Genomic DNA, 20,074 nt, shown 5'->3' with positions numbered 1-20,074 from the left:
TATATCATTACTAGCCACTTTGCCCGGCTTTGGCCGGGCTTACTACATTTATAATAGAAGAGGATTATTTTTATTTAAATAGTTATTTAATTTAAATATTAAAAGGATCAAATTATTACTTATCACACATGATTTTTGGGTAATTGGTCTTAAAGTTATGGTGGGTGGGCAACAAAGAAACCCAAGTTTTATATAATTACATAACCAACAATGGTAATCATACAGAATGGTAAAAGGGTATATATTTGGTCCATGCAATGTCATGCTAAGATTATGAGTGATCAATTAGATCAATTAGAGTTTCTCATGACAAAATATAACCCAATTTCTTCATCATAAAAAGAAACATAAAATGTTTCATAATGTGCAATATACGGATAATACATTTCCTATTTCCTTGCAACCAATAATACATGATCTCTTGAGGAATAAAAACTTTCCATTAACTAATTTAGTGATACACGTGTGTAGAGGCCTACTTTACACGCTTTTTAAAAATATTTGATTTGTTTTTACACGTTATAAATCATTGACTTGATAAAACACTTATAATCGATAAGTGGTAACCCAAAATCGATTATAACCATGGATGCTAATTAAAAAGCCATTCATACTAAACATTTTAAGTAAGCCATTAAAAGAGTTGCATCAATTACAACTTGTGTCATGCACTCATGGGTAAGAAATATACCTAGTGAACAAACACAATAATAATTTTGTAGCAATGATAGCAACACACCAAGTAGTAACGACTGAATGAGAACACAACATGTATCTTAATAGGTAGGTAAGCATTATATTTGTACTAATAAGAGAAAATAAGAATCCATAGATGTTAGACTTAAAACGTCTTAAAAAGAGAAGTGTAACACTTTTCTATACAAAAGTTTGATCTAGCTAAAGAACAAAAAGGTTGCTATAAGCCTATAACTACGTAAATATGCAGTATTCTTTACCTGCAACCTCTAACCTATATATGAAGTCATAATGGTCTTTCCTTCCTCTAAAATATCATTAATATTATCAGCTACTAAGGATGTTTTGCTGCACTGTACACTGCCATGTTTGCTACCCTCTATGTTTTAGAGATAAAATGTTTAGACATTATAAGTTTGCATATTTTTCCATCTAGTTAATAACTACCATTGTTTGTCACTCCCATAAGACAATATTTCTCCAATAGAATCTGATTCTGGTGAATATTGTTGTCGACCCATTATCGTCTAAGGGTATTCCAATAAGCTGCATCATATCAAATACATTACGCTCTCATCCACTTGGAGATTTTGCAACGAAAAGAGTTTCACTTTTAATTTATAATAGTAAAAAAAAATCACATCTCCTACAAATGGAATAATAACAAACCATGTTTGACAGTTGGTTAGTTAGTTTTGCTATATGGGCCATAGTCCATCCATAGATGAGGTACTTAATAGTTATTTTGAAGCCTTTGAGCTATCTACTCATGTGTTCTTGGTCAATTCCTACAAAATTATAAAATCTATTTAGGGGTTGTAATAGTTTCAACTATCAGGTTGGGGTCGCCCTAGTCCCTAGTTAAATTTATTTAAAAAAGAAAACTGTAGGGAAAAAGAATATTCTCACAACTCCTAGGTATTTTGATGCTTGAGTTATCCATAATCACAGGTTGGTGTTGTCTCTCCCAGAAAGAAAGTAGTGCCATCACAACTGATCTTTACTTGAAAAAACCAACATAAATGAGAAAAAATTATTCAAAAACTTCTTTTAATGTAATAACTAAAAACCAAGCTCATGAAACAAAATCAACGTGGCATGAAATGTATTAGTAACCATAGTAGGTCCTTTATAAGACAACTTTCTGACTCTTAATAGGATACTACTTTTGACTGTTGCCACTTGTGTCAAAGGATTATAAATGAATTCTATATATCCATTCAAGTATAGAGGTGTAGTAATTAGAAGGAAAAAATACTATTTATAATCCCCTAGAAGATTAGAAATAATGTTACAGCCATGGGGCTATTGAGTTTTAAATGCTTGGTAAAAGCAAAATGAATGATCCTTTATCATTAATCGACCAAGAGGTTCAAAGAAATACCATTTCTAATTACTACACCTTTATATTATTAACATATATACTGGTGGAAAAGGAGAAGGAAGTTGCACCTACAAAAATTTACTTGGTTGAGTTGCAATTGTGGACAAAGAAAGCTTTCTCTTCAGAGCAGAAATGGTAAGGAAGTAAAGACTGAAGCAAGGAGAAAATATGATTGTTGCACTCTAATCATCGACAAAAGGCAACCCGAAAATCTGTTCATAATCTTCTAGACATTGTACTTCAAGACCCTCTTTCACATTGACTGCAAACTCATCAAAATCCCTTGTAGGAGTTGCAGTCTCGTTTTGCATTGTGATCCAAGGTTGGCTCAATCCATTCAAAGAGTACCTTAAGAAGGTTACAAAAGTACAAATACATACATCTGATTTTTACTTTTTTACCTTTTGATCTGTCGCCTAATCGGACTAATACTATAAAATAAGGGGGGAACTATCGTTATTAATTTTTTTTAATTTTATTATTATTATTTTTTAAAAGTAAATCCCAGGTGCCCAACATTTGCACTTTTATCTCATCCTCTATTTTAAATCAACTGAAAGTCTGTAACAATGTTGGTATAAAAAAAGTGAAAAAGGAATGTTCTTACTTCTTAGCTGAAAATATTTAAACAAATATCCTGAAATACTTAAGAACCGAAAATGAGGGCAATTCAACTTCTTATGAATTTTGAGATTTTTTGTAGATGGAGTTTGGAAGTTGAAACGAAGTTCAAAATCAATTTAGGTCAAAGTTTCAAGATTGCAAATTTGCGAAGTATATTTTAGGTGTGTTTTGTTTTATTTATTTATTTCATTTGTTCAGATTCCCCTACACAAATAGAGAGAAAGAGGAATTAAAATCAGGTATATCAAAAACCATGAAAAGATTCAGTTAAGAATTCTTGAGAAAACCCATAGAAAATAATGTAAAAAAAGTTATGGTTACTAATCACTGCTCCTACCAAGAGTCATTCGCTCAAATGCTATTAATTGTTCATGAGCGTATACTTTTCGAACACAATCTTGTTTTTGTTATTCACAGGATAGTAAGACCTCATGAGTTTAACGGTAAACTTTTCCAAATAAATCACTGATCCTTCAAATTCACATTAATTAATATAAATAAACATAGAAGAAAAGAAGTGAAAAAACAGGACCACTACTCATCACTCCCAGTCAAATCTGTAAATTGTGGCTTTTTTAAGCCTATTGCACGTAATTGTACAACGATAAGATTGTAGAACCAGAGGATTCAATTCAATTCAGTGTATATTTACTTGATTGAATTCTAAAAGAGATTACAATTGTTTATATAGAGTTTACAAAATAGGAAACAACACAATTCGGTGGTTTGAGAAACACGGGGCGCGGGTCGCGCCCTGTTTAGGCTAGAGAAGGGCGCGGGTCGCGCTCTTGCTATTGGACATCTCGAAAGCCTGAGGCGTAGGTCGCACCCTATACACACTATATTTGAGCGCAGGTCGCACCCTATACATAGAAAGCAGAATACAGCTTTCTACACTCCCCCTCAAGTTGGTGCATAGATGTCAATCATGCCCAACTTGTCAACTGGGCTGTCAAACACCTTGTGGGATACACCTTTGGTAAGAACATCAGCTAATTGCTCCTCAGAGGTTACAAACGGAAAACGAATAACCTTCCTATCAAGATTTTCTTTAATAAAATGATGATCAACCTCCACATGCTTTGTCCTATCATGCTGAACTGGATTATGTGCAATTTGAATGGTGGCTTTATTATCATAATGTAAATCCATAGGCCTTTGAAGTTCGAAGCCCAATTCCATTAAGACAATATGAATCCATAACAATTCACATACTCCCTGTGCCATACCTCGAAATTCAGCTTCTGCACTCGATCTGGCAACAACTTTCTGCTTCTTACTACGCCAAGTGACAAGATTTCCACTGACAAAAGCGAAATATCCTGATGTAGACCGTCTATCAGTTTTATCACCAGCCTAATCTGCATCTGTGTATCCAACAATATCCAATGCATCATACTTTCCAAATAGTAAACATTTGCCAGGTGCTTTTTTCAAATACTTCAGGATACGAAAGACTGCATCCATATGTTCTTCACTAGGACAATGCATAAATTGACTAACCACACTCACATCATAAGCCAATATCAGGTCTAGTATGAGATAGATAGATTAACCTTCCTACACGACGCTGATACCTGCTTTTATCAGTAGGAACTTGGTCAGAATGAATGGCAAGTCCGTGATTCATCTCAATGAGTGTCTCTATCGATTTGCAATCCAACATCTCGGTTTCAGCAAGCAAATCAAGGACATACTTCCTCTGTGAGAGTGAAATCCCCTTTTTAGACCTTGCAACTTAAATACCCAGAAAATACTTCAGTTGTCCTAGATCCTTCATTTCAAATTCCTTCAACAAATACTTCTGCAATTCATTTATTTCCTTCGGATCATCTCCTGTAACAATCATATCATTAACATACACAATTAGAGCTGTAATCTTACCATCCTTGTGTTTGATAAACAAGGTATGGTCAGAATTGCTCTATTTGTACCCAAAAACTTTCATTGACTGTGTAAGTCTTCCAAACAAAGCTCTTGGAGACTGTTTCAGGCCATACAAAGCCTTCTTCAGTTTACACACCTTCCCAACATCTTTGGGATGGTTCTTCACACCTGGAGGCATATCCATGTATAGTTCGTCCTCCAAGTTCCCATTCAGGAATGCATTCTTCACATCAAGCTGGTGGTGCAAGGGCCAATCTCTATTTGTTTGCAAGTGAAATTAAAAAATCCTCGATCAGATTGATTTTCTGGTCGCGAAAGTCTCCTCGTAATCAATTCCATAACGCTGTGTGTATCCCTTGGCAACCAATCTCGCCTTATATCTATCAATAGTTCCATCTGCATTAAGCTTCACGGTAAACACCCAACGACATCTAACAGTCTTCATTCCAACAGGCATATCAACTACCTCCCATGTTACATTCTTTTGAAGAGCTTCCAATTCTTTATTCATTGCTTTTTTCCATTTTGAATCTTTCAAAGCATCCTGCACGTTACTAGGAATAGATACAGTAAACAATTGATTTATGACAAGTGCATGGGTTTCAGAAAGGCTATGGTTAGACATGGAGTTAGCTATAGGGTATTTAGCATTGGCTTTGATGTCTGGTTCATATTGTTTCTTAGGAACTCCCTTACTAGCTTTTTGTGATTGTCTAGGTTCAAGAGTTTCTACCCCAACAGACCCATTAAAGGTTATAAGAGGTACCTGAGGCAAAGCATTCTGATCGAGATCTTCAGTTATTGATGTAGAAGGCGAAATGTCGTGTACTACAGTTTCAGATACATCCGGATCATATGCTTCTGTCTCTACTGTTACAGGATCAATTTTTGCTTCAGGAACTTCAAATCGTTCATCCAAGTGTTCCAATTCTCCAAAGACATCAGGATTCCCTTCACCGCCACTCTCCCCCTGAAGGGAAGACTGGGAAACTCTCCCTGAGTAATACGGGTCTGATTCATGGAATGAGACATCAAGAGATATATACATCTTGGAATTAATCGGATCATAACACCTATACCCCTTCTGAAACTCAACATAACCCACAAAAATACACTTCTTCACACGAGGATCAAGTTTACTTCGTTCTGGTTGTGGGATATGAACATAAGTTGTACATCCAAACACCCGAGGCTCCAAGTTAGGCATAGATGGGATGGACAAAAGTGTATGGAGTTTCTGATAAGGATTCTGGAACTCAATTACCCGTGAGGGAGTATGGTTGATAACATAGGCTGCTGATTTCACTGCTTCACCCCAATAGGATCGAGATACATTCATGCCAAACAAGGAAGCACGAACAACCTCCAACAACTGCATGTTCTTTCGTTCGGCTACACCATTTTGTTGGGGGGTACCAGAATTGGAGGTTTGATGACGAATTCCAATTAACCGGCAAAATCCAGACATGAGGCCATTCACAAATTCTCCACCATTATCAGACTGAAAGACCCTGATCAATTGTTGATACTGCGTCGCCACCATTTTGTAAAAATCAGTAAACATCCCATATACATCACTTTTGTTTTTCAGTAACGACACCCACGTCATTCGAGTGCAATCATCAATAAAAGTCACATAATATCTAGCTCCAGAAAATGAAGAAACTTTAGCAGGACCCCAAACATCAGAATGAATTTTCATAAAAGGAACATGACATCTATTAATAGTTGGTGAATATGAAATACGGTGGCTCTTGGCCAGTTCACAAATGTCACAATGAAACTTAGACTTACTAACAACTGAAAATAACTGAGGTTGCAACCTCTTCAAATAATTAAAAGATAGATGACCTAACCTAAGATGCCATAACTACACCACTTCTTTTGTATTCTCGGCCCTATTAACCTGATTAGCTTGCCCCAGAAAATTCTTTTGTTTCTCTCCAGTTTCTGTCAAGTCCAGGTAGTACAGTTTCCCCTTTCTAACACCATAACCAAGAATCTGTCGAGTCAGAATGTCCTGAAAAACACAGAAAGATGGATAGAATGTCATAGTACATGCAAGTGCGAGGATAATTTGACAAATAGACAATAGATTATAAGCAAGGGATGGAACAACTAAGATAGATTCAAGAGTGAGGGTTTTAGATAACTTAATAGACCCTTCTACGCTAACTGGAGTTGGAGTACCATCAACAGTAGAAACAACGGTCTGAGGTGAAGGTCTAAGACTTTTCACAAGGTTAGAGTCATTTGTCATATGGTCAGATGCACCTGAATCAATTATCCATGTATTATTCGAAATAACCTTACCATTCATACCTGATTGCGCGACACTAATCGAAGCATTGTCTCCATTCACAACATTAGCAATGGCGGGCTTGCTTAAATTCTTTCGTGGCCTCTTCGAGAAGTCCCACCAATCAGGATAACCAATCACTTCATAACATCTCTCCTTGCTATGACCCAAATCTCCACAAACACCGCACTTTTTATCTGCCCAAAGATTTGATTTACCTTTAGGATGGCGTGGAGGACCAGAAAAAATTGGAGGAGTTGTCTTGCTATGAACAGCCAAGACAAAGGATTCAATTGATACAAAGCGCCCCATAGCCTGTTTCTCAGATTATACCTTACGAATGTAAGCATAGCTTTGTTCCAAGGAAAATTTAGGTTCTTTCCGAAGGATCTCTCCACGCACCTGATCATACTCCTGATCTAGGCCACGTAAAAACATATGAACACACATTTTGGACATCGTGGACGTTTTATGGACTATAGCTTCAACACTGTTATTATGGGAGGTCACCCTCTGATCAACCTCCTGGAACATAGCCACCAATTCGTTGTAATAAGAAGGAATAAGTCTCCCATTCTACTTCGCTTCAAAACACTTCGTATTCAATTCAAAAATTCGAGTTTCATCAGAGTCATCATAGAAGGTCTTCTCCACAGCCTCCCAAATATCTTTTGCAGTAGGAAGACGAATATAACGGTTCATAAGAGAAATCTCCATAGAATCAATAAGCCAGCTTTTTACCTTTTCATTATATGTTGCCTAAACTTCATATTCGGACAAATTTATAAGCGGTTCAACCTTTGCGCCAGTCAAATAACCAAGCTTTCCCCTTGCTCCAATCCGCATCCGCATAAAAGGAGCTCAGATGGTATAGTTAGACTCATCTAATGGAACAGTTTTTGGGAACGCTGAGTTGTCTTGTGTGGTGTAGTGGTGATGAATGACGCTTGAAGAATTGTTGTCAGATTCAGCCATTGCAGAAAAAGCGATTTAGGTTATTGAATTGAAAAAAAAAAAAAATACTTTGTGAGAGAGGTTTAAGATTCAAGGATTCAATAATGGGTTTAAGATTCAAGGATTCAATGCAGCGGATTTCAATGGTTTGGCTCCGATACCATGTAGAACCAGATGATTCAATTCAATTCAGTGTATATTTACTTGATTGAATTCTAAAAGAGATTACAATTGTTTATATAGAGTTTACAAAATAGGAAACAACATAATTCGGTGGTTTGAGAAACACGGGGCGCGGATCGCGCCCTGTTTAGGCTAGAGAAGGGCGCAGGTCGCGCTCTAGCTACTAGACATCTCAAAAGCCTGAGGCATAGGTCGCGCCCTATACAGAGAAAGCAGAATACAACTTTCTACAAAGATGAATGCAGGCAGCACAAATTGATAGAAATTGAAACTATCAATTAAGTTGGGAACTCAAACATAAATAACAACTCGTATAACATATTATGAAACTAATACACTTAGCATCTCTTCTTCCATGTTAAATTAGCTTTAAAACACTTTGTGACAGTGATTTAGTGCGACAAAAAAAGTGGGCGTAGTAATTTATAAGGGGTAAAACCTGCATACATAAGTTTTATGAGCTTATCCCAATTTACAATCATTATAAGCATCAATGTTTTGAGCCTAAAAAACATATTATGTGTCATCTTCAACTCAATCTATATACAAATATAGGAAAACCAAATGGTATCAATAAGTGGCAAGGAAGCACGATAAAGTTCCTGAATGGTAAATGGAGATATAGCACCAAGTTCTTACTTTTGCAACCAGGGACTTGTCTTTCTTTTTTAAACTTTCATAATACAATACGTAGACAGAAATGGGCCCCCATTTTTCCTCAGAAAGAGCACTAAGATCAAATCCAGAATCTCCTTTTCTTTGAATGTTATTATGAGCGTTATTGTCAAATCCAGCCGTAGATTTGTGCCCTTTATCTCGTGACTTTTTCGCTTTCCTCTTTGATGGTTTCCAGACATAGCTTCAGGTCACCTAGACTTCTCAACCACATTGGATGTTGTCAAATCTTCCTTAAACTGCGTAGATGATTCTAAACAGACACAGCAACAACAATTTTAGCCTTAACCAAAATGTTCAAAGTTCTAAAGACAACAAGACATCAAAGAAGCACTTCTAGTTCATTTGAAGATTGATAGTAGATGAATTTTCGTAATTCAAGGATATAATCAACAATGAAGACAAAGTCGTCTGCTAATGAAGACAGAGTCATCTGCTAATCTTATGGTAACGATATTTAAAAGGGAAATCATAGGGGAAGAGGCAAGTCGGGCCCCAAAAATTTAGGTGCTCTTAGTGTTTTAATTTTTCTTCAGTTCTCACAAAATGTCAAATCTTCCTTAAACTGTGTAGATGATTCTAAACAGACATAGCAACAACAATTTTAGCCTTAACCAAAATGTTCAAAGTTCTAAAAGCATCAAGACATCACAAAAGCACTTCTGGTTCATCTGAAGATTGATAGTAGATGAATTTTCGTAATTCAAGGATATAATCAACAATGAAGTCAAAGTCGTCTGCTAATCTTATGGTAGTGATATTTAAAAGGGAAATCATAAGGGAAGTGGCAAGTCAGACCCCAAAAATTTAGTTGCTCTTAGTGTTTTAATTTTTCTTCAATTCTCACAAAATGTATATGATTAACGCCCTGCAACCCCACAAAATTTTATGCATAACAGAGACAAATAAGGTAAAATATAAGTTTAACTCAATTACATAGCCTATATCATGAAAATTCTACCTTGGACTGAACCATATAACAAATTTCTAGGATCAAATCATGACTTCACAAAAATGAAACAGAAGTGATACAAACATTTAACTTTTACATAAAAATCGCAATACTTACCTTTCAGCACGTCTGACCCAACTATATCTGTAATTGGATTATTAAATTATCAATCCTAAGTATCAAAGTGTATGTCATTAGATTCATCAGTTCCAAACCATGGTGAAAATGCACACACCTAAATTCTATCCACACCATATTCATATACACCGAAGTCATTTGAACTAAGCAAAGCAGAGTAAATGCCAAACTCATCACAGGCTCATCATCGGAATCTAAAAGTTAAATTTTTTATAAATATAAATGTTCAAAGAAACTGATGAATTATAAATTACATTTAAAGAAAAGGGCTAAACTTCATACATATTCAAACTAAGTCCACTTGCGGACTTCATATAGAGTGAAAATGTGAAATGTCCCATAATTAATCATCCAAAAAAAAAATGGTAATGATAGATCAAATGTGGTGGTCTCTCTATTCAACCTCTTGCTACGACTGTTTAATAGAGATTAGTCCTCTCACCTACTTAGAATTGCTTTGGTAATAAAATTTAGGAACTATGTCAGTCTAATAGAAAATGAGGACTAACAACGATGAAACAACAATAAACTAAGAAGTAAAGTACAAAAGCCTCATAGTGAGATTCCAAATAATACTGTCGGAATGTATTGTTCTCGGTATCTTACTGCACTTTTTACCTAGTCTGTATACATTACAATTAGATGTCTTTGCTATGAAGTTCTCATGACTAACCTAATACGTACTGTAGTGGAAATCCATAGTGTTTTTCCCTTATATGCTGGTTTTGCATACCTATACATGGTCCCTTTTAAGGATGCATGGTGTTTGACCATTGCAGTTTATAATATTTGCCAACGGACTGATTGACATCATCTTGTAATTGAGATTGGAGGATCACCATAGCTACCTAGACTGACCAACGCACGTCAAAAGGAAAAGGATAGACTAAAAACTTTAACTTAAGCCCAAAGAAACACAAAATAAAAATGGAATACAGAAACATGAAAATTAAAATAGACTAACACCACGTAACACGCATAAATCAATTAAGGGATAAAAAAGGAACTTACCTGGTTTGAAAAGAGTTCCTTGGGTAATATTTTTTTTTTCAAATTTTCGGCATATATGAATTATGCTGAATTCTATAGTAGCTGACCTGACTGTAGCATCTTTGTGTCCTGAGACCTTAGTGCATTCTACATGTAGAAGTTTCAAAATGTGATGCATATAACACACACAAAACAGACGTCCACCAAATAAAATATATATTACCATAAGAAAACATCAACAAAAGAGAAATATATAGAAATTTATCAATTGCAACCAAGAGAAAGAACAGTTGTGGAATTCCATCAAACCTCCATGTTATAGCAGCAAGCTACCATCTCATTTTGCACTTCTTCTCACTATCAAAAGACGATCCCATATTGTTGAAGGAAATACCTAACATAGATTTGAAATATTATATATTTAAGCCTAAGAAAATAACTTCTATTGCAGTCTAAGTTTATGCATAGACTACATGTTCCTCAATATGAGATTTAAAACTGAAATGTTGAAGCGTAACGTTGGTGAAGAGAAATGGTAATAGAACTCAAAGCACAGATTTACTGCTTCGATGAAATCTCGCGTTGTAAAATGTTGTTCCCTGATGACTTTGTCTCCCAAGGACTTCAGACTCATTGCAGACAGAGGGCAAGCATTCTGAATCTAGGGAAGAAAATAAAGTGAAATTAGTGAGAGAGCGTAAGAGGAGAGAGGCGGGGTTACATTAATCATACTTACCTTGCTAGAAATCCAAATAGAAATAAGAGCGATGAGCTGGATAATCCCTTTGTTGAACTTCATTTAGAAAAGTTGTGCGACTCCCCAAAGGTTAGCTTGGGGATCCTTTTAAGAAGAACTTTAGTTGGGCCTTTTATTCACTATGGTATATCTAGAAGGGTCATTAATAGAACTAAAAGTCTTAACGCTGCAACTTTGTTTAGTTCCATGTAGAACAATGTTAGCATATGGGTCTTGCACCCTAGATATGAGACTCAGTGTGTTAATGATGAACCAATCTGGCGCTTGTGTGTTTCAATTTTTAGACTCGGGTCTTGATTTATCTCAAACCCCAATTTCTTATGTCTTGCCCAATTAGACAGCATAAAGCAAGAGTACTCCGGGCATAAGAATTTGTGAACAGCTAAAAGAACCTTGGGATTAAGAGTTCTATAAACCTCAACAGCGAAATCCAAGTCCATAGTTTCATTAATATCGATCGATTCTTCTAACTTAGTGACTTATCAAACCAAAAGGGAAAAAACAATGAAAATCAAAAAGAAGGAAAAGAAGTAATACAACACCTATAGAGAAGATAAAACTACAACATTTATTACCATGAGATATCAAGAGAGACATAAAACTACAACATAAAATTGATAATTAAAACAAAAAATATGATAGATTAAAAAGAAAACCAAACTTTTATTTAATGAGGTACCTGAAAATTGAAGATATCAATGGATGTTTGCTTCAAAAGCCTCTGTTGGTCATCCTCTGCTTCAATTTTTCTCAACCATTTTGGCACCCGGTCATTATTCATACCAGGTAGAATTGGCACTTGCGGATGTCACTCCCATTGGCGCTAATGTAATCATTGAATGCCCTGTAGTGCCGCATGCATCATATCCGCATTCTCAACTACTCAATATGACGGATTCAGCAACAAAAGAGAACAGCAGTAAATGCACCGAAATATTAAAAAAAAAATGATAAGTATATAAGGTAATGTCAACACGGTTATGATAAATCAGTAGTCTGTATAGTCACGTTGATGCATTAGAGAATCCCAGTAAACTTTGAAAAATAAAAATTGGGGAAAAAAATATTAAATGTAGTCTTTAATCACAAATAAAAACTAAAGTAGATATAACATCCCCTCACATAAATGAACAGACACAAAAAGAGAATAAAGAAGAAATATTACTAAATAGAAGGCATGAATTCCAAAAGTACATCAACACAATTTCTATGACCTTAATGCGTTGTAGGACTTGAACACTTCAGAGTCTTAATTTTAGAATGTAGTACCATCACATGGCATCATATCCATTACTTATAGGAGAGTATTACATCACTAAATTTAAAATATCTGTACGTAGATTATTAGTTTAGGGTTCGTAGTACGTAAAGGAAATCTAGGGTCCAGTCTTTATTGCTTGCAATAAATTAGAGGATCAACATGTAATAGAGAATATAACTTCCAAAATGCTACAGTAAAAAATCATATAAGAACTTAAAAAACACTCCCGCATGTAGTTGCTTTTGGGTACCTTTTATTGTTAATGAGAAGCTCCTCCCGTTTCTTTTTCAATGCCGACTCCCTCTAGTAGTGAAGTTGTGATTTATAATAACATAATATAATAACTAATCAAAGTGCCAAAAACCAATAAATGATTGATTATTTGAGTCATATTTTTAGTAGATTCATTGTGAAAAACTAATAAATGATTGATCAAGATAGATTCTCTAGAGCAAAATTTCATACAATTCTTTTCACCTAGCTTTAATTTTTTTTCCGACTTAATCCACACAATTAAATGAACAGATGAATCAAATTGTAGAATCATACCATGGTTCGAATCCGCTTGCGCTCTTATTCACTGAGGATGAATTGTAGTTTCAAATGCAAGTGCCCACATCCTTTGAGGGGAAATGAGTGTTACCATGTAAGAGAGAATGTGGGCTACCACTGATGAGATAATCCCTATACCTGGTTGTCATGCCTAGGAACAATTTCATATCATTTGGAGACTAATTTACCAACTGTTTCTTCTAACATGTTTTCAATAGTCACAATAGTTTTCTTAAAGATTGTATGAAAAAATCGTGTTTTGTAGAATGAAAAAGGAATAGAGTTCGAACTTTGTGTGCAAAATATTGATCTATTAGTATTTTTCTCCTTTGAAGCATACACCATTTCTTCTGAAGGTTTTTTTGGATATACGTATACTGTACCATATGCAGCAAGGAGGTGCAGGTGCTTAAGCACTTTGTCCACTTCACCCTTCGGCGCTTAAAAACAAATTTGGTTAGAGTGAACATATCTCATATATCCTTAAATTCTGGATCATGGTTACATACCATGTTTGGTGTGAATTAAAGGCGCTTAGTGTCGAAAAGCTTCACATATAGAGCCAAATTTCGCCTTGGACGTATTGAACGACCGACCTAATCCCTAGTTAACTTTTAGCAAGTCTGTTTAATTATGGGAAAAAGATAGGCGAGTAACTTTACAAAACTGGCGTAACTCAATAAATAGTTACAGACAGTTCAGTACCTAGCTATTGGCGAAGTTCAGTGAGGAAGTATATAGTTGGTAAGGTTCGTAGGAGATGTTACTTGTTACCATTGGATTCTAGGGAGGCAAACATTCACATTTCTCACAAATATATTCGAAAATAGAATTAAAAACTTTGAAGGAGATTTGGAGTTACTTACTTGCCATATACTATAATTTGCGGGTTTGCACCATTTTCACTCAGGGTTAAGTTGAACTAATGTGTACCATGGGAATTTCATGTTTAGTTGCGAGCAATGTACTTATTGTTTAGTGGAACTAATGCGCCATGATGATTTTAAAGTTTGTATATTATCTTGCACCAAAGACTATTATTGTTTCTTTATATGAACCTTAGCAGAATTGACATTTTGTATTTTCAGAACAATATTTGGTTTTCTTTTTATAATCTAATTTATTGTTCTTTTACAATACATACCAAAGTACAGCTACAATAATCACCACTTCAGCAACTCAAACTGTTCCTCATGAAGAGAATCGTTCCTTAGGAAGAGGAGGAGAGAGAAGGAGAAAATACAGAGGAGTGAGGCAAAGACCATGGGGCAAATGGGCAGCAAAAATAAGAGACCCTCACAAAGCTGCAAGAGTATGGTTAGGTACATTTGATATAGCTGAAGCAGCAGCAAGAGCATATGATGAAGCTGCTCTTAGATTCAGAGGTAGCAGAGCAAAACTCAACTTTCCTGAAAATGTTCAACTCCAACCATCTCTACCTATGTCACAGCCAACCCAAATCTCCATTCCTGATTCTCTAACACCCCATTCACCAGTTTCCTTAAATCATTCTTTGTTCTTTCAACCTCCATCTTTTCATCAACAGCAGCTTCAAAGGCCTGATATTAATGCTATGAGAAATTATATGGAGTATACACAGTTATATGGGGGTTATAGTGATTTTCATACACAACCCCCTAGTTCATTACATCAAATCTTTTGTTCATCATCTTCAATGGCTTCTCCTTTCGTTTCTTCTTCTTCCACTTCTCCTTCATTTTCTCTGTTTCTAGGCCTTTCAGAAAATCAGCATGCATGTTATTTGTTCCCACCAGAAAATTTTGATCAAAGTGGTAGTGTGTCAGGTTTTCCACCAGGGACTTCACGGTCGGATTTTGGTCACTATCCTTCTTCTGGTTGATTTATTGAGTTCTTTCTACGTTAATTAGTTTCTTTTACATTTTCTGTTGTTTTTATTGTTTCTTGGTTCATCAAATGTAATGAAATAATCAAATTTATTCACATCTAAACAGAATTACACATCTTTATTCACTTGACATTTCTCTGTATTCTTGATGGGCCTAATAGTTTTCCATAAAGAAGTTAGTGGGCCTAATAACAAATCCACAGAGAGTAAAAGGAAATCTTGTTCAAAATATCCGAAACTCTCGTTACAAATTTCATACATTCCGGAAGTTTTTACTAATATCGATTTGGTATTCCAGTTCTACCTTATAAACAGTAGGTACTTTCTATTTTAATTTAACAGCGTAATAGTTAAGCAGTCCACGTCAATATTATTTTTATTTTATATATTAAGACAGCGTGAAGCCTAAGCAGTACACCACGTGTAAGAATGAAGCAAACCGTGAACCATATGTCTATACACATATATGCCTTTGTATCTAACATGATGACAACCGACTATTGTTATCTACTCAATGAATAATGAAAATCAATCCTATAAATATAGGCAAATGATATATAAGACAAAACTATCAACAACCACTATGTCCAGTATTTGTGTGAATTGTGGACCATTGACACACTCTCTAGTAAGTGCACAGAGGATGTCATAGCCCATTAACAATTTATTCACCTCTACACTATAAGGTATGGAGTTTGTCTTGGAAAAGAGATAGGTGGTTAGAATTAAAATTGCATTTAGTGGTGATCTAATGATCATGTAATTCGTGATAATAATGATGGTGATGACGGACAATGTGTGCAAATCCATGTTGCAATTTCAGTTTTGAACTTCATTAATAATAAAATAAAACTGGACTTACATCTTCGCAAATTTGTTGGCAGTATTACTTTAAATCAATATGATTAGAAAAATCCCTTTAGCGGAGGACGACAATGAATCCCTGGTAGATTATATTGAAACAAACTTGATGACTTGAGCTGCCTCGAACCCATTTTCTCCTTTCTTTTACACTTGCTCACTGTGAAAGCAAAAAAAAAAAAAAAAAAAAATGAATTTAATAGAATCAATTTTCAAATCAAAGAGAGAAAAAGAGTTGTGCATAGTGTTTTCAAATGTAAATCAATAATTTAAATAGAAAAGTGTTAGAATTGAGTGACCTTCCATTGTTTCTTTTCCTCCTTTGATTCCATGCCCTGTTGTTTCACTGATTTCCTTTCTTTCTTTTCCTCCTTTGATTCGTCACCATGTCGTTTCTTCTTCTGCTTATCAGATCTTGATCCTCGAGCTTCTTTGACATTATCCACTGGGAGCTTCTGCTTTCCTCGAAAAGTAATTACATGAGTGCCAATCCTTGGAACTTCTATTTTCCCTAGATGGTTATCCAGATTTGAATATGTAGATACAATAGTCTCACAGAGTCACAATCCCACAACTCAGACTCACCATTTCTTTGACATTATCCACTGGGAGCTTCTGCTTTCCTCGAAGAGTAATTATATGAGTGCCAATCCTTGGAACTTCTATTTTCCCTAGATGGTTACCCAGATTTGAATATGTAGATACAATAGTCTCACAAAGTCATAGTCCCACAACTCAGACTCACCACTACTTTCCTCCACTAGTACTACCTCATCATCATCATCATCACACATCTCGCCATATTCTGCACACCGCCGAATCAACTTAGCAGATGACTCCCCAGCTTCACCATTTTTTGACCCCTCATTTTCACAAACGATATCCGCAGGAATTTTATACTTGGCATCAAGTTCTAGTTCATCTTTAACATGGCCTTTAAGGGAAAAATTAAGTTTATCTACAAGGCTTTCGTCCTCGGCAACAACAGAACCATTTAATTCACTATCACTTTCCGTCTCGTACTCCCGAAGTGTGAGCTGCAACAAAACAGTCAAACTGTTAGAGCATTTCCAATGCAAGGTTACCAACAAAGCTACCCTTGCATTTGGAAGCTTTGTTACTATAGTTGTTTTGTTTTAAAAAAAAAGACAGAATAATGGTTTCAAAAAAAAATTAGGCAGCCTCATTGACATTACTTCCATAAGAAAATAAAAATTTACCATGTCAAATTGTTCATCTAAAAGACGTTGAACTCTTGGCTTCTCCTCAACAAATTTGCTATATATCTTCTTGTAAACTATCCAAATCATGAACCAAGTCTCCCTGAAAAACATTATCCGCACGCTCATTGCTTACTATGCGCTCTTCATTCAAATTTATGTTCTCATCCAAACTTACCACCCTCTCCTTCTTCCGGAACATTTGCCTGCACAACAAAATCCTCTTCCAAGTCCTCCACATCCGAACCAAATCGAGCCATGTCACTATAATGGTCAAGTAAAGCCGATACTTCTGGACCAACAAATTTCTGAACCTTCACACCAACCGTATTCGCCGCAACTCCATAAATAAAATTATCATTAAAATCGTCACCAATTCCTGACACATTCACTCTTGATGCATCATAAGCCTGGAAAACATAACTCAATGAATACCCAAAAACATTAAATGAAACTAAATTTGTTAATTGTAACTAAACTTTACCGGAGCGAAAGCTGATCAAGTTTAGCTTTACTATTCTCATAATAAGCAGAATCACCACCTGAATTCTTGATTTCGCACCCATCATCTGGAAACCCAAGTTCCAAAATCTCTTTCCTAATACGGCTTGAAGAGGAAGATCCACCTGGAACCCGAACCGGTTTTTTATTTACTTCTTTTTTTTTTTTTTTTCTCATCATAAATTTCAAGAAAGATCTGTGGGTATTAAAAATTTGGGAAATTTTGGTTCCGCCTTTACTATTTCAGTGCTAAGAATCAATTCTATGCCTGTAAACACACATATTAAATGTGAGATAAAGAGATTAAATCGAAAAGTTTAAAAAAGTATTACGTAGATCAAAGCAACTGGCAACGGATTAGTATTATATATCATTGGAGGACAAACCAATTCATTCAAGGAAAAAAAACACACACACACATATTACCTTTCTCAGTGTACCACTCGGGCAGTAATCTCTCGCCACCACTCCCAACACATACATGAAATCCCGGTGAAGTGTTTTTTTTTTAAGATATCAAAGACTATGAATACTGAGTAGTTGAGAATGCTCCCAGTGACCCACGTCAGCCCCCCTTTTTTTTCTCTTAGATTGACACATCAGATTTTACAATAATTCGGCATAAAAAAAGGAATTCTACGCCCTTTTTTTTTTGCCCTTTTTTTGCTGATTTCAATTGTTCGTAATCCAAAATAGGTAAAAAAAAAAAAAAAAACCCCTCTTTCCATACTCTATTTTCAATTGCATCTCTTCAAACTCTCTCTCTTATTCTTCTTCCAAACAAAAGATAAAAACACAAAATCCTTCACGAAAAAAAAAAAAAAAAAACTCTCCATATGCGGAGAGTTTGGAAGAAGAATAAGAGAAAGAGTTTGAAGAGATGCAATTGAAAAGAGAGTATGGAAAGAGGGGTTTTGTTTTGTTTTTAATCTATTTTGGGTTACGAACAATTGAAATCAGCAAAAAAAGGGCAAAAAAAAGGGCGTAGAATTCCTTTTTTTATGCCGAATTATTGTAAAATCTGATGTGTCAGTCTAAGAGAAAAAAGGGGGGGCTGATGTGGGTCACTGGGAGCATTCTCAACTACTCAGTATTCATGGTCTTTGATATAGCAGTCCCTTTTCTAGCCTTCTAAATGTGTCCACGTCGGTTGACAAGGGGATTACGAAAAAATAGGAGAAAAAAATTAAAAGAAGTTTAACTCGACTCCACAAAATCCGACTTTCTTCTTAAGTAGAAAACCAAAAAATCATGGCAGAAAAAAACAGAAACAAAACCTAGAAAAGAATTCACATACACTATCTAAAACCCATCACACCTTTTTTCAAAACCCAAACAAAACTTATTCTTCCTCTTCCCTCCCATCCTAATCTCATCCTATCAAGATTAATTTGCTGGATGTTGATCAAAAACATTCCAAAGTATTACCCTCGGTTTCAAAAAGTTCACGGTAAGTTATCTTTTATCCATCTTCTACATCACCCTATTACGGTTCTTCTGGTTCTTCTGTTACATGAATTTGTTGGGAAGGTATTAGTAATGGCCACAATTGTTTTGAGGATGATGAGCACAAACAAAACTCCATTCCACATCTCGCTTCCTTGAGTGCCTAGATTAAGTTTTGCACACCACACACATGACACCAAATGTAATTGGTATCTTAGAACTCATGGGACGATGTTTGGAGATGGAGGAAGAAATGAAAATGCTGAAAAAAGCCTTGGCAAAACGTAACAGTGAACTGCAGGCGTCGAGAAATATGTGTACTAACACAATGAGCAAGCTTAGAAGTTTAGAAGCACAGCTAGAGTCTGTTGATCAGCAAAGAAACTCCTCAAGATTGAATGTTCAGACACCTATTGATAGTGAAAGTAATCCACTAAGCCCGATGTCTATGTCTGAAGATGGGAGGGACGAGGAAGGAAGCTGCACAGATTCTTGGGCTACGACCTTAGTTTCTGACTCTCACAAGTTAAGAGGGGGAGGAACATTGACAAACCTGTCAAGGCTGAGAACATGAATCGGCTGGAACTTATGGATGATTTCCTTGAGATGGAAAGATTGGCATGTTCTACTGAATCCAATGGAGCTACCTTTGTTTTAGACAATCCAAGTGATAAGAAAACTGAAAATGAAGACCAATGTTCATTTATCAGCATCAGATTCAGTCCTTGCTGATGGCTGTTCCTCCCTAGAATTTCAATGATATTTAGGTCTAAAGCAAAGGATGCCGATATGAGGAGGATTCAAGGTGTCATGCAAGATGCTTATTT

At 35.6% G+C, this 20,074-nt stretch overlaps 3 protein-coding genes and 1 long non-coding RNA gene across 4 annotated transcripts; 1 reads left to right on the top strand and 3 right to left on the bottom strand.

Moving 5' to 3' along the window:
• Positions 1-2,262: 2,262 nt before the first annotated feature.
• LOC147511442 (uncharacterized) lies at positions 2,263-7,736 on the bottom strand. Its single transcript, XM_086598461.1, has 10 exons — positions 7,689-7,736; positions 7,293-7,415; positions 6,914-7,205; positions 6,768-6,865; positions 6,498-6,611; positions 5,358-6,119; positions 4,728-4,826; positions 4,451-4,592; positions 3,723-4,026; positions 2,263-2,428 (listed from the first exon to the last, which is right to left on the bottom strand). The coding sequence occupies exons 1-10, from the start codon at positions 7,734-7,736 to the stop codon at positions 2,263-2,265; spliced, it is 2,148 nt and encodes a 715-aa protein (XP_086454587.1).
• A 700-nt stretch (positions 7,737-8,436) lies between these two features.
• LOC147511441 (uncharacterized) lies at positions 8,437-14,149 on the bottom strand. The gene is made up of 3 exons (XR_015219379.1): positions 13,350-14,149; positions 12,219-12,418; positions 8,437-11,443 (listed from the first exon to the last, which is right to left on the bottom strand). It is a non-coding gene; the product is annotated as an uncharacterized LOC147511441 (long non-coding RNA).
• Positions 14,150-14,339: 190 nt separating this feature from the next.
• Positions 14,340-15,213, top strand: LOC147511440 (uncharacterized). The gene is made up of 2 exons (XM_086598460.1): positions 14,340-14,364; positions 14,507-15,213. Exons 1-2 carry the CDS (start codon positions 14,340-14,342, stop codon positions 15,211-15,213), a joined length of 732 nt encoding a protein of 243 aa, XP_086454586.1.
• A 1,151-nt stretch (positions 15,214-16,364) lies between these two features.
• On the bottom strand, positions 16,365-17,866 carry LOC147511439 (uncharacterized). Its single transcript, XM_086598459.1, has 5 exons — positions 17,843-17,866; positions 17,479-17,710; positions 17,301-17,377; positions 16,826-17,117; positions 16,365-16,591 (listed from the first exon to the last, which is right to left on the bottom strand). Exons 1-5 carry the CDS (start codon positions 17,864-17,866, stop codon positions 16,365-16,367), a joined length of 852 nt encoding a protein of 283 aa, XP_086454585.1.
• Between the last annotated feature and the right edge of the window lie 2,208 nt (positions 17,867-20,074).

This window comes from Coptis chinensis, chromosome 3 (assembly GCF_015680905.1).
Source record: "Coptis chinensis isolate HL-2020 chromosome 3, ASM1568090v1, whole genome shotgun sequence".
Lineage (NCBI taxonomy): Eukaryota > Viridiplantae > Streptophyta > Magnoliopsida > Ranunculales > Ranunculaceae > Coptis > Coptis chinensis.
The sequence above is the reverse complement of the archived record's forward strand: the minus strand, read 5'-3'. Positions and strand labels throughout refer to the sequence as shown.

Excerpts from the sequence above, each read along its gene's own strand:
- LOC147511439 (XM_086598459.1), bottom strand. The coding sequence starts at position 17,866 with ATGGGTGCGAAATCAAGAATTCAG. Across the intron at positions 17,711-17,842 it reads GTGCGAAATCAAGAATTCAG|GCTTATGATGCATCAAGAGT; the intron begins GTGGTGATTCTG and ends TATGTTTTCCAG. Across the intron at positions 17,378-17,478 it reads TCCGGAAGAAGGAGAGGGTG|TTTACAAGAAGATATATAGC; the intron begins GTAAGTTTGGAT and ends TGATTTGGATAG.
- LOC147511442 (XM_086598461.1), bottom strand. The coding sequence starts at position 7,736 with ATGCGGATTGGAGCAAGGGGAAAGCTTGGTTATTTGACTGGCGCAAAG. Across the intron at positions 6,612-6,767 it reads TTGATGGTACTCCAACTCCA|GACATTCTGACTCGACAGAT; the intron begins GTTAGCGTAGAA and ends TGTGTTTTTCAG. Across the intron at positions 4,027-4,450 it reads ACAACTGAAGTATTTTCTGG|GATATTTCGCTTTTGTCAGT; the intron begins GTATTTAAGTTG and ends GGTCTACATCAG.
- LOC147511440 (XM_086598460.1), top strand. The coding sequence starts at position 14,340 with ATGCGCCATGATGATTTTAAAGTTT. Across the intron at positions 14,365-14,506 it reads CCATGATGATTTTAAAGTTT|CTACAATAATCACCACTTCA; the intron begins GTATATTATCTT and ends ACCAAAGTACAG.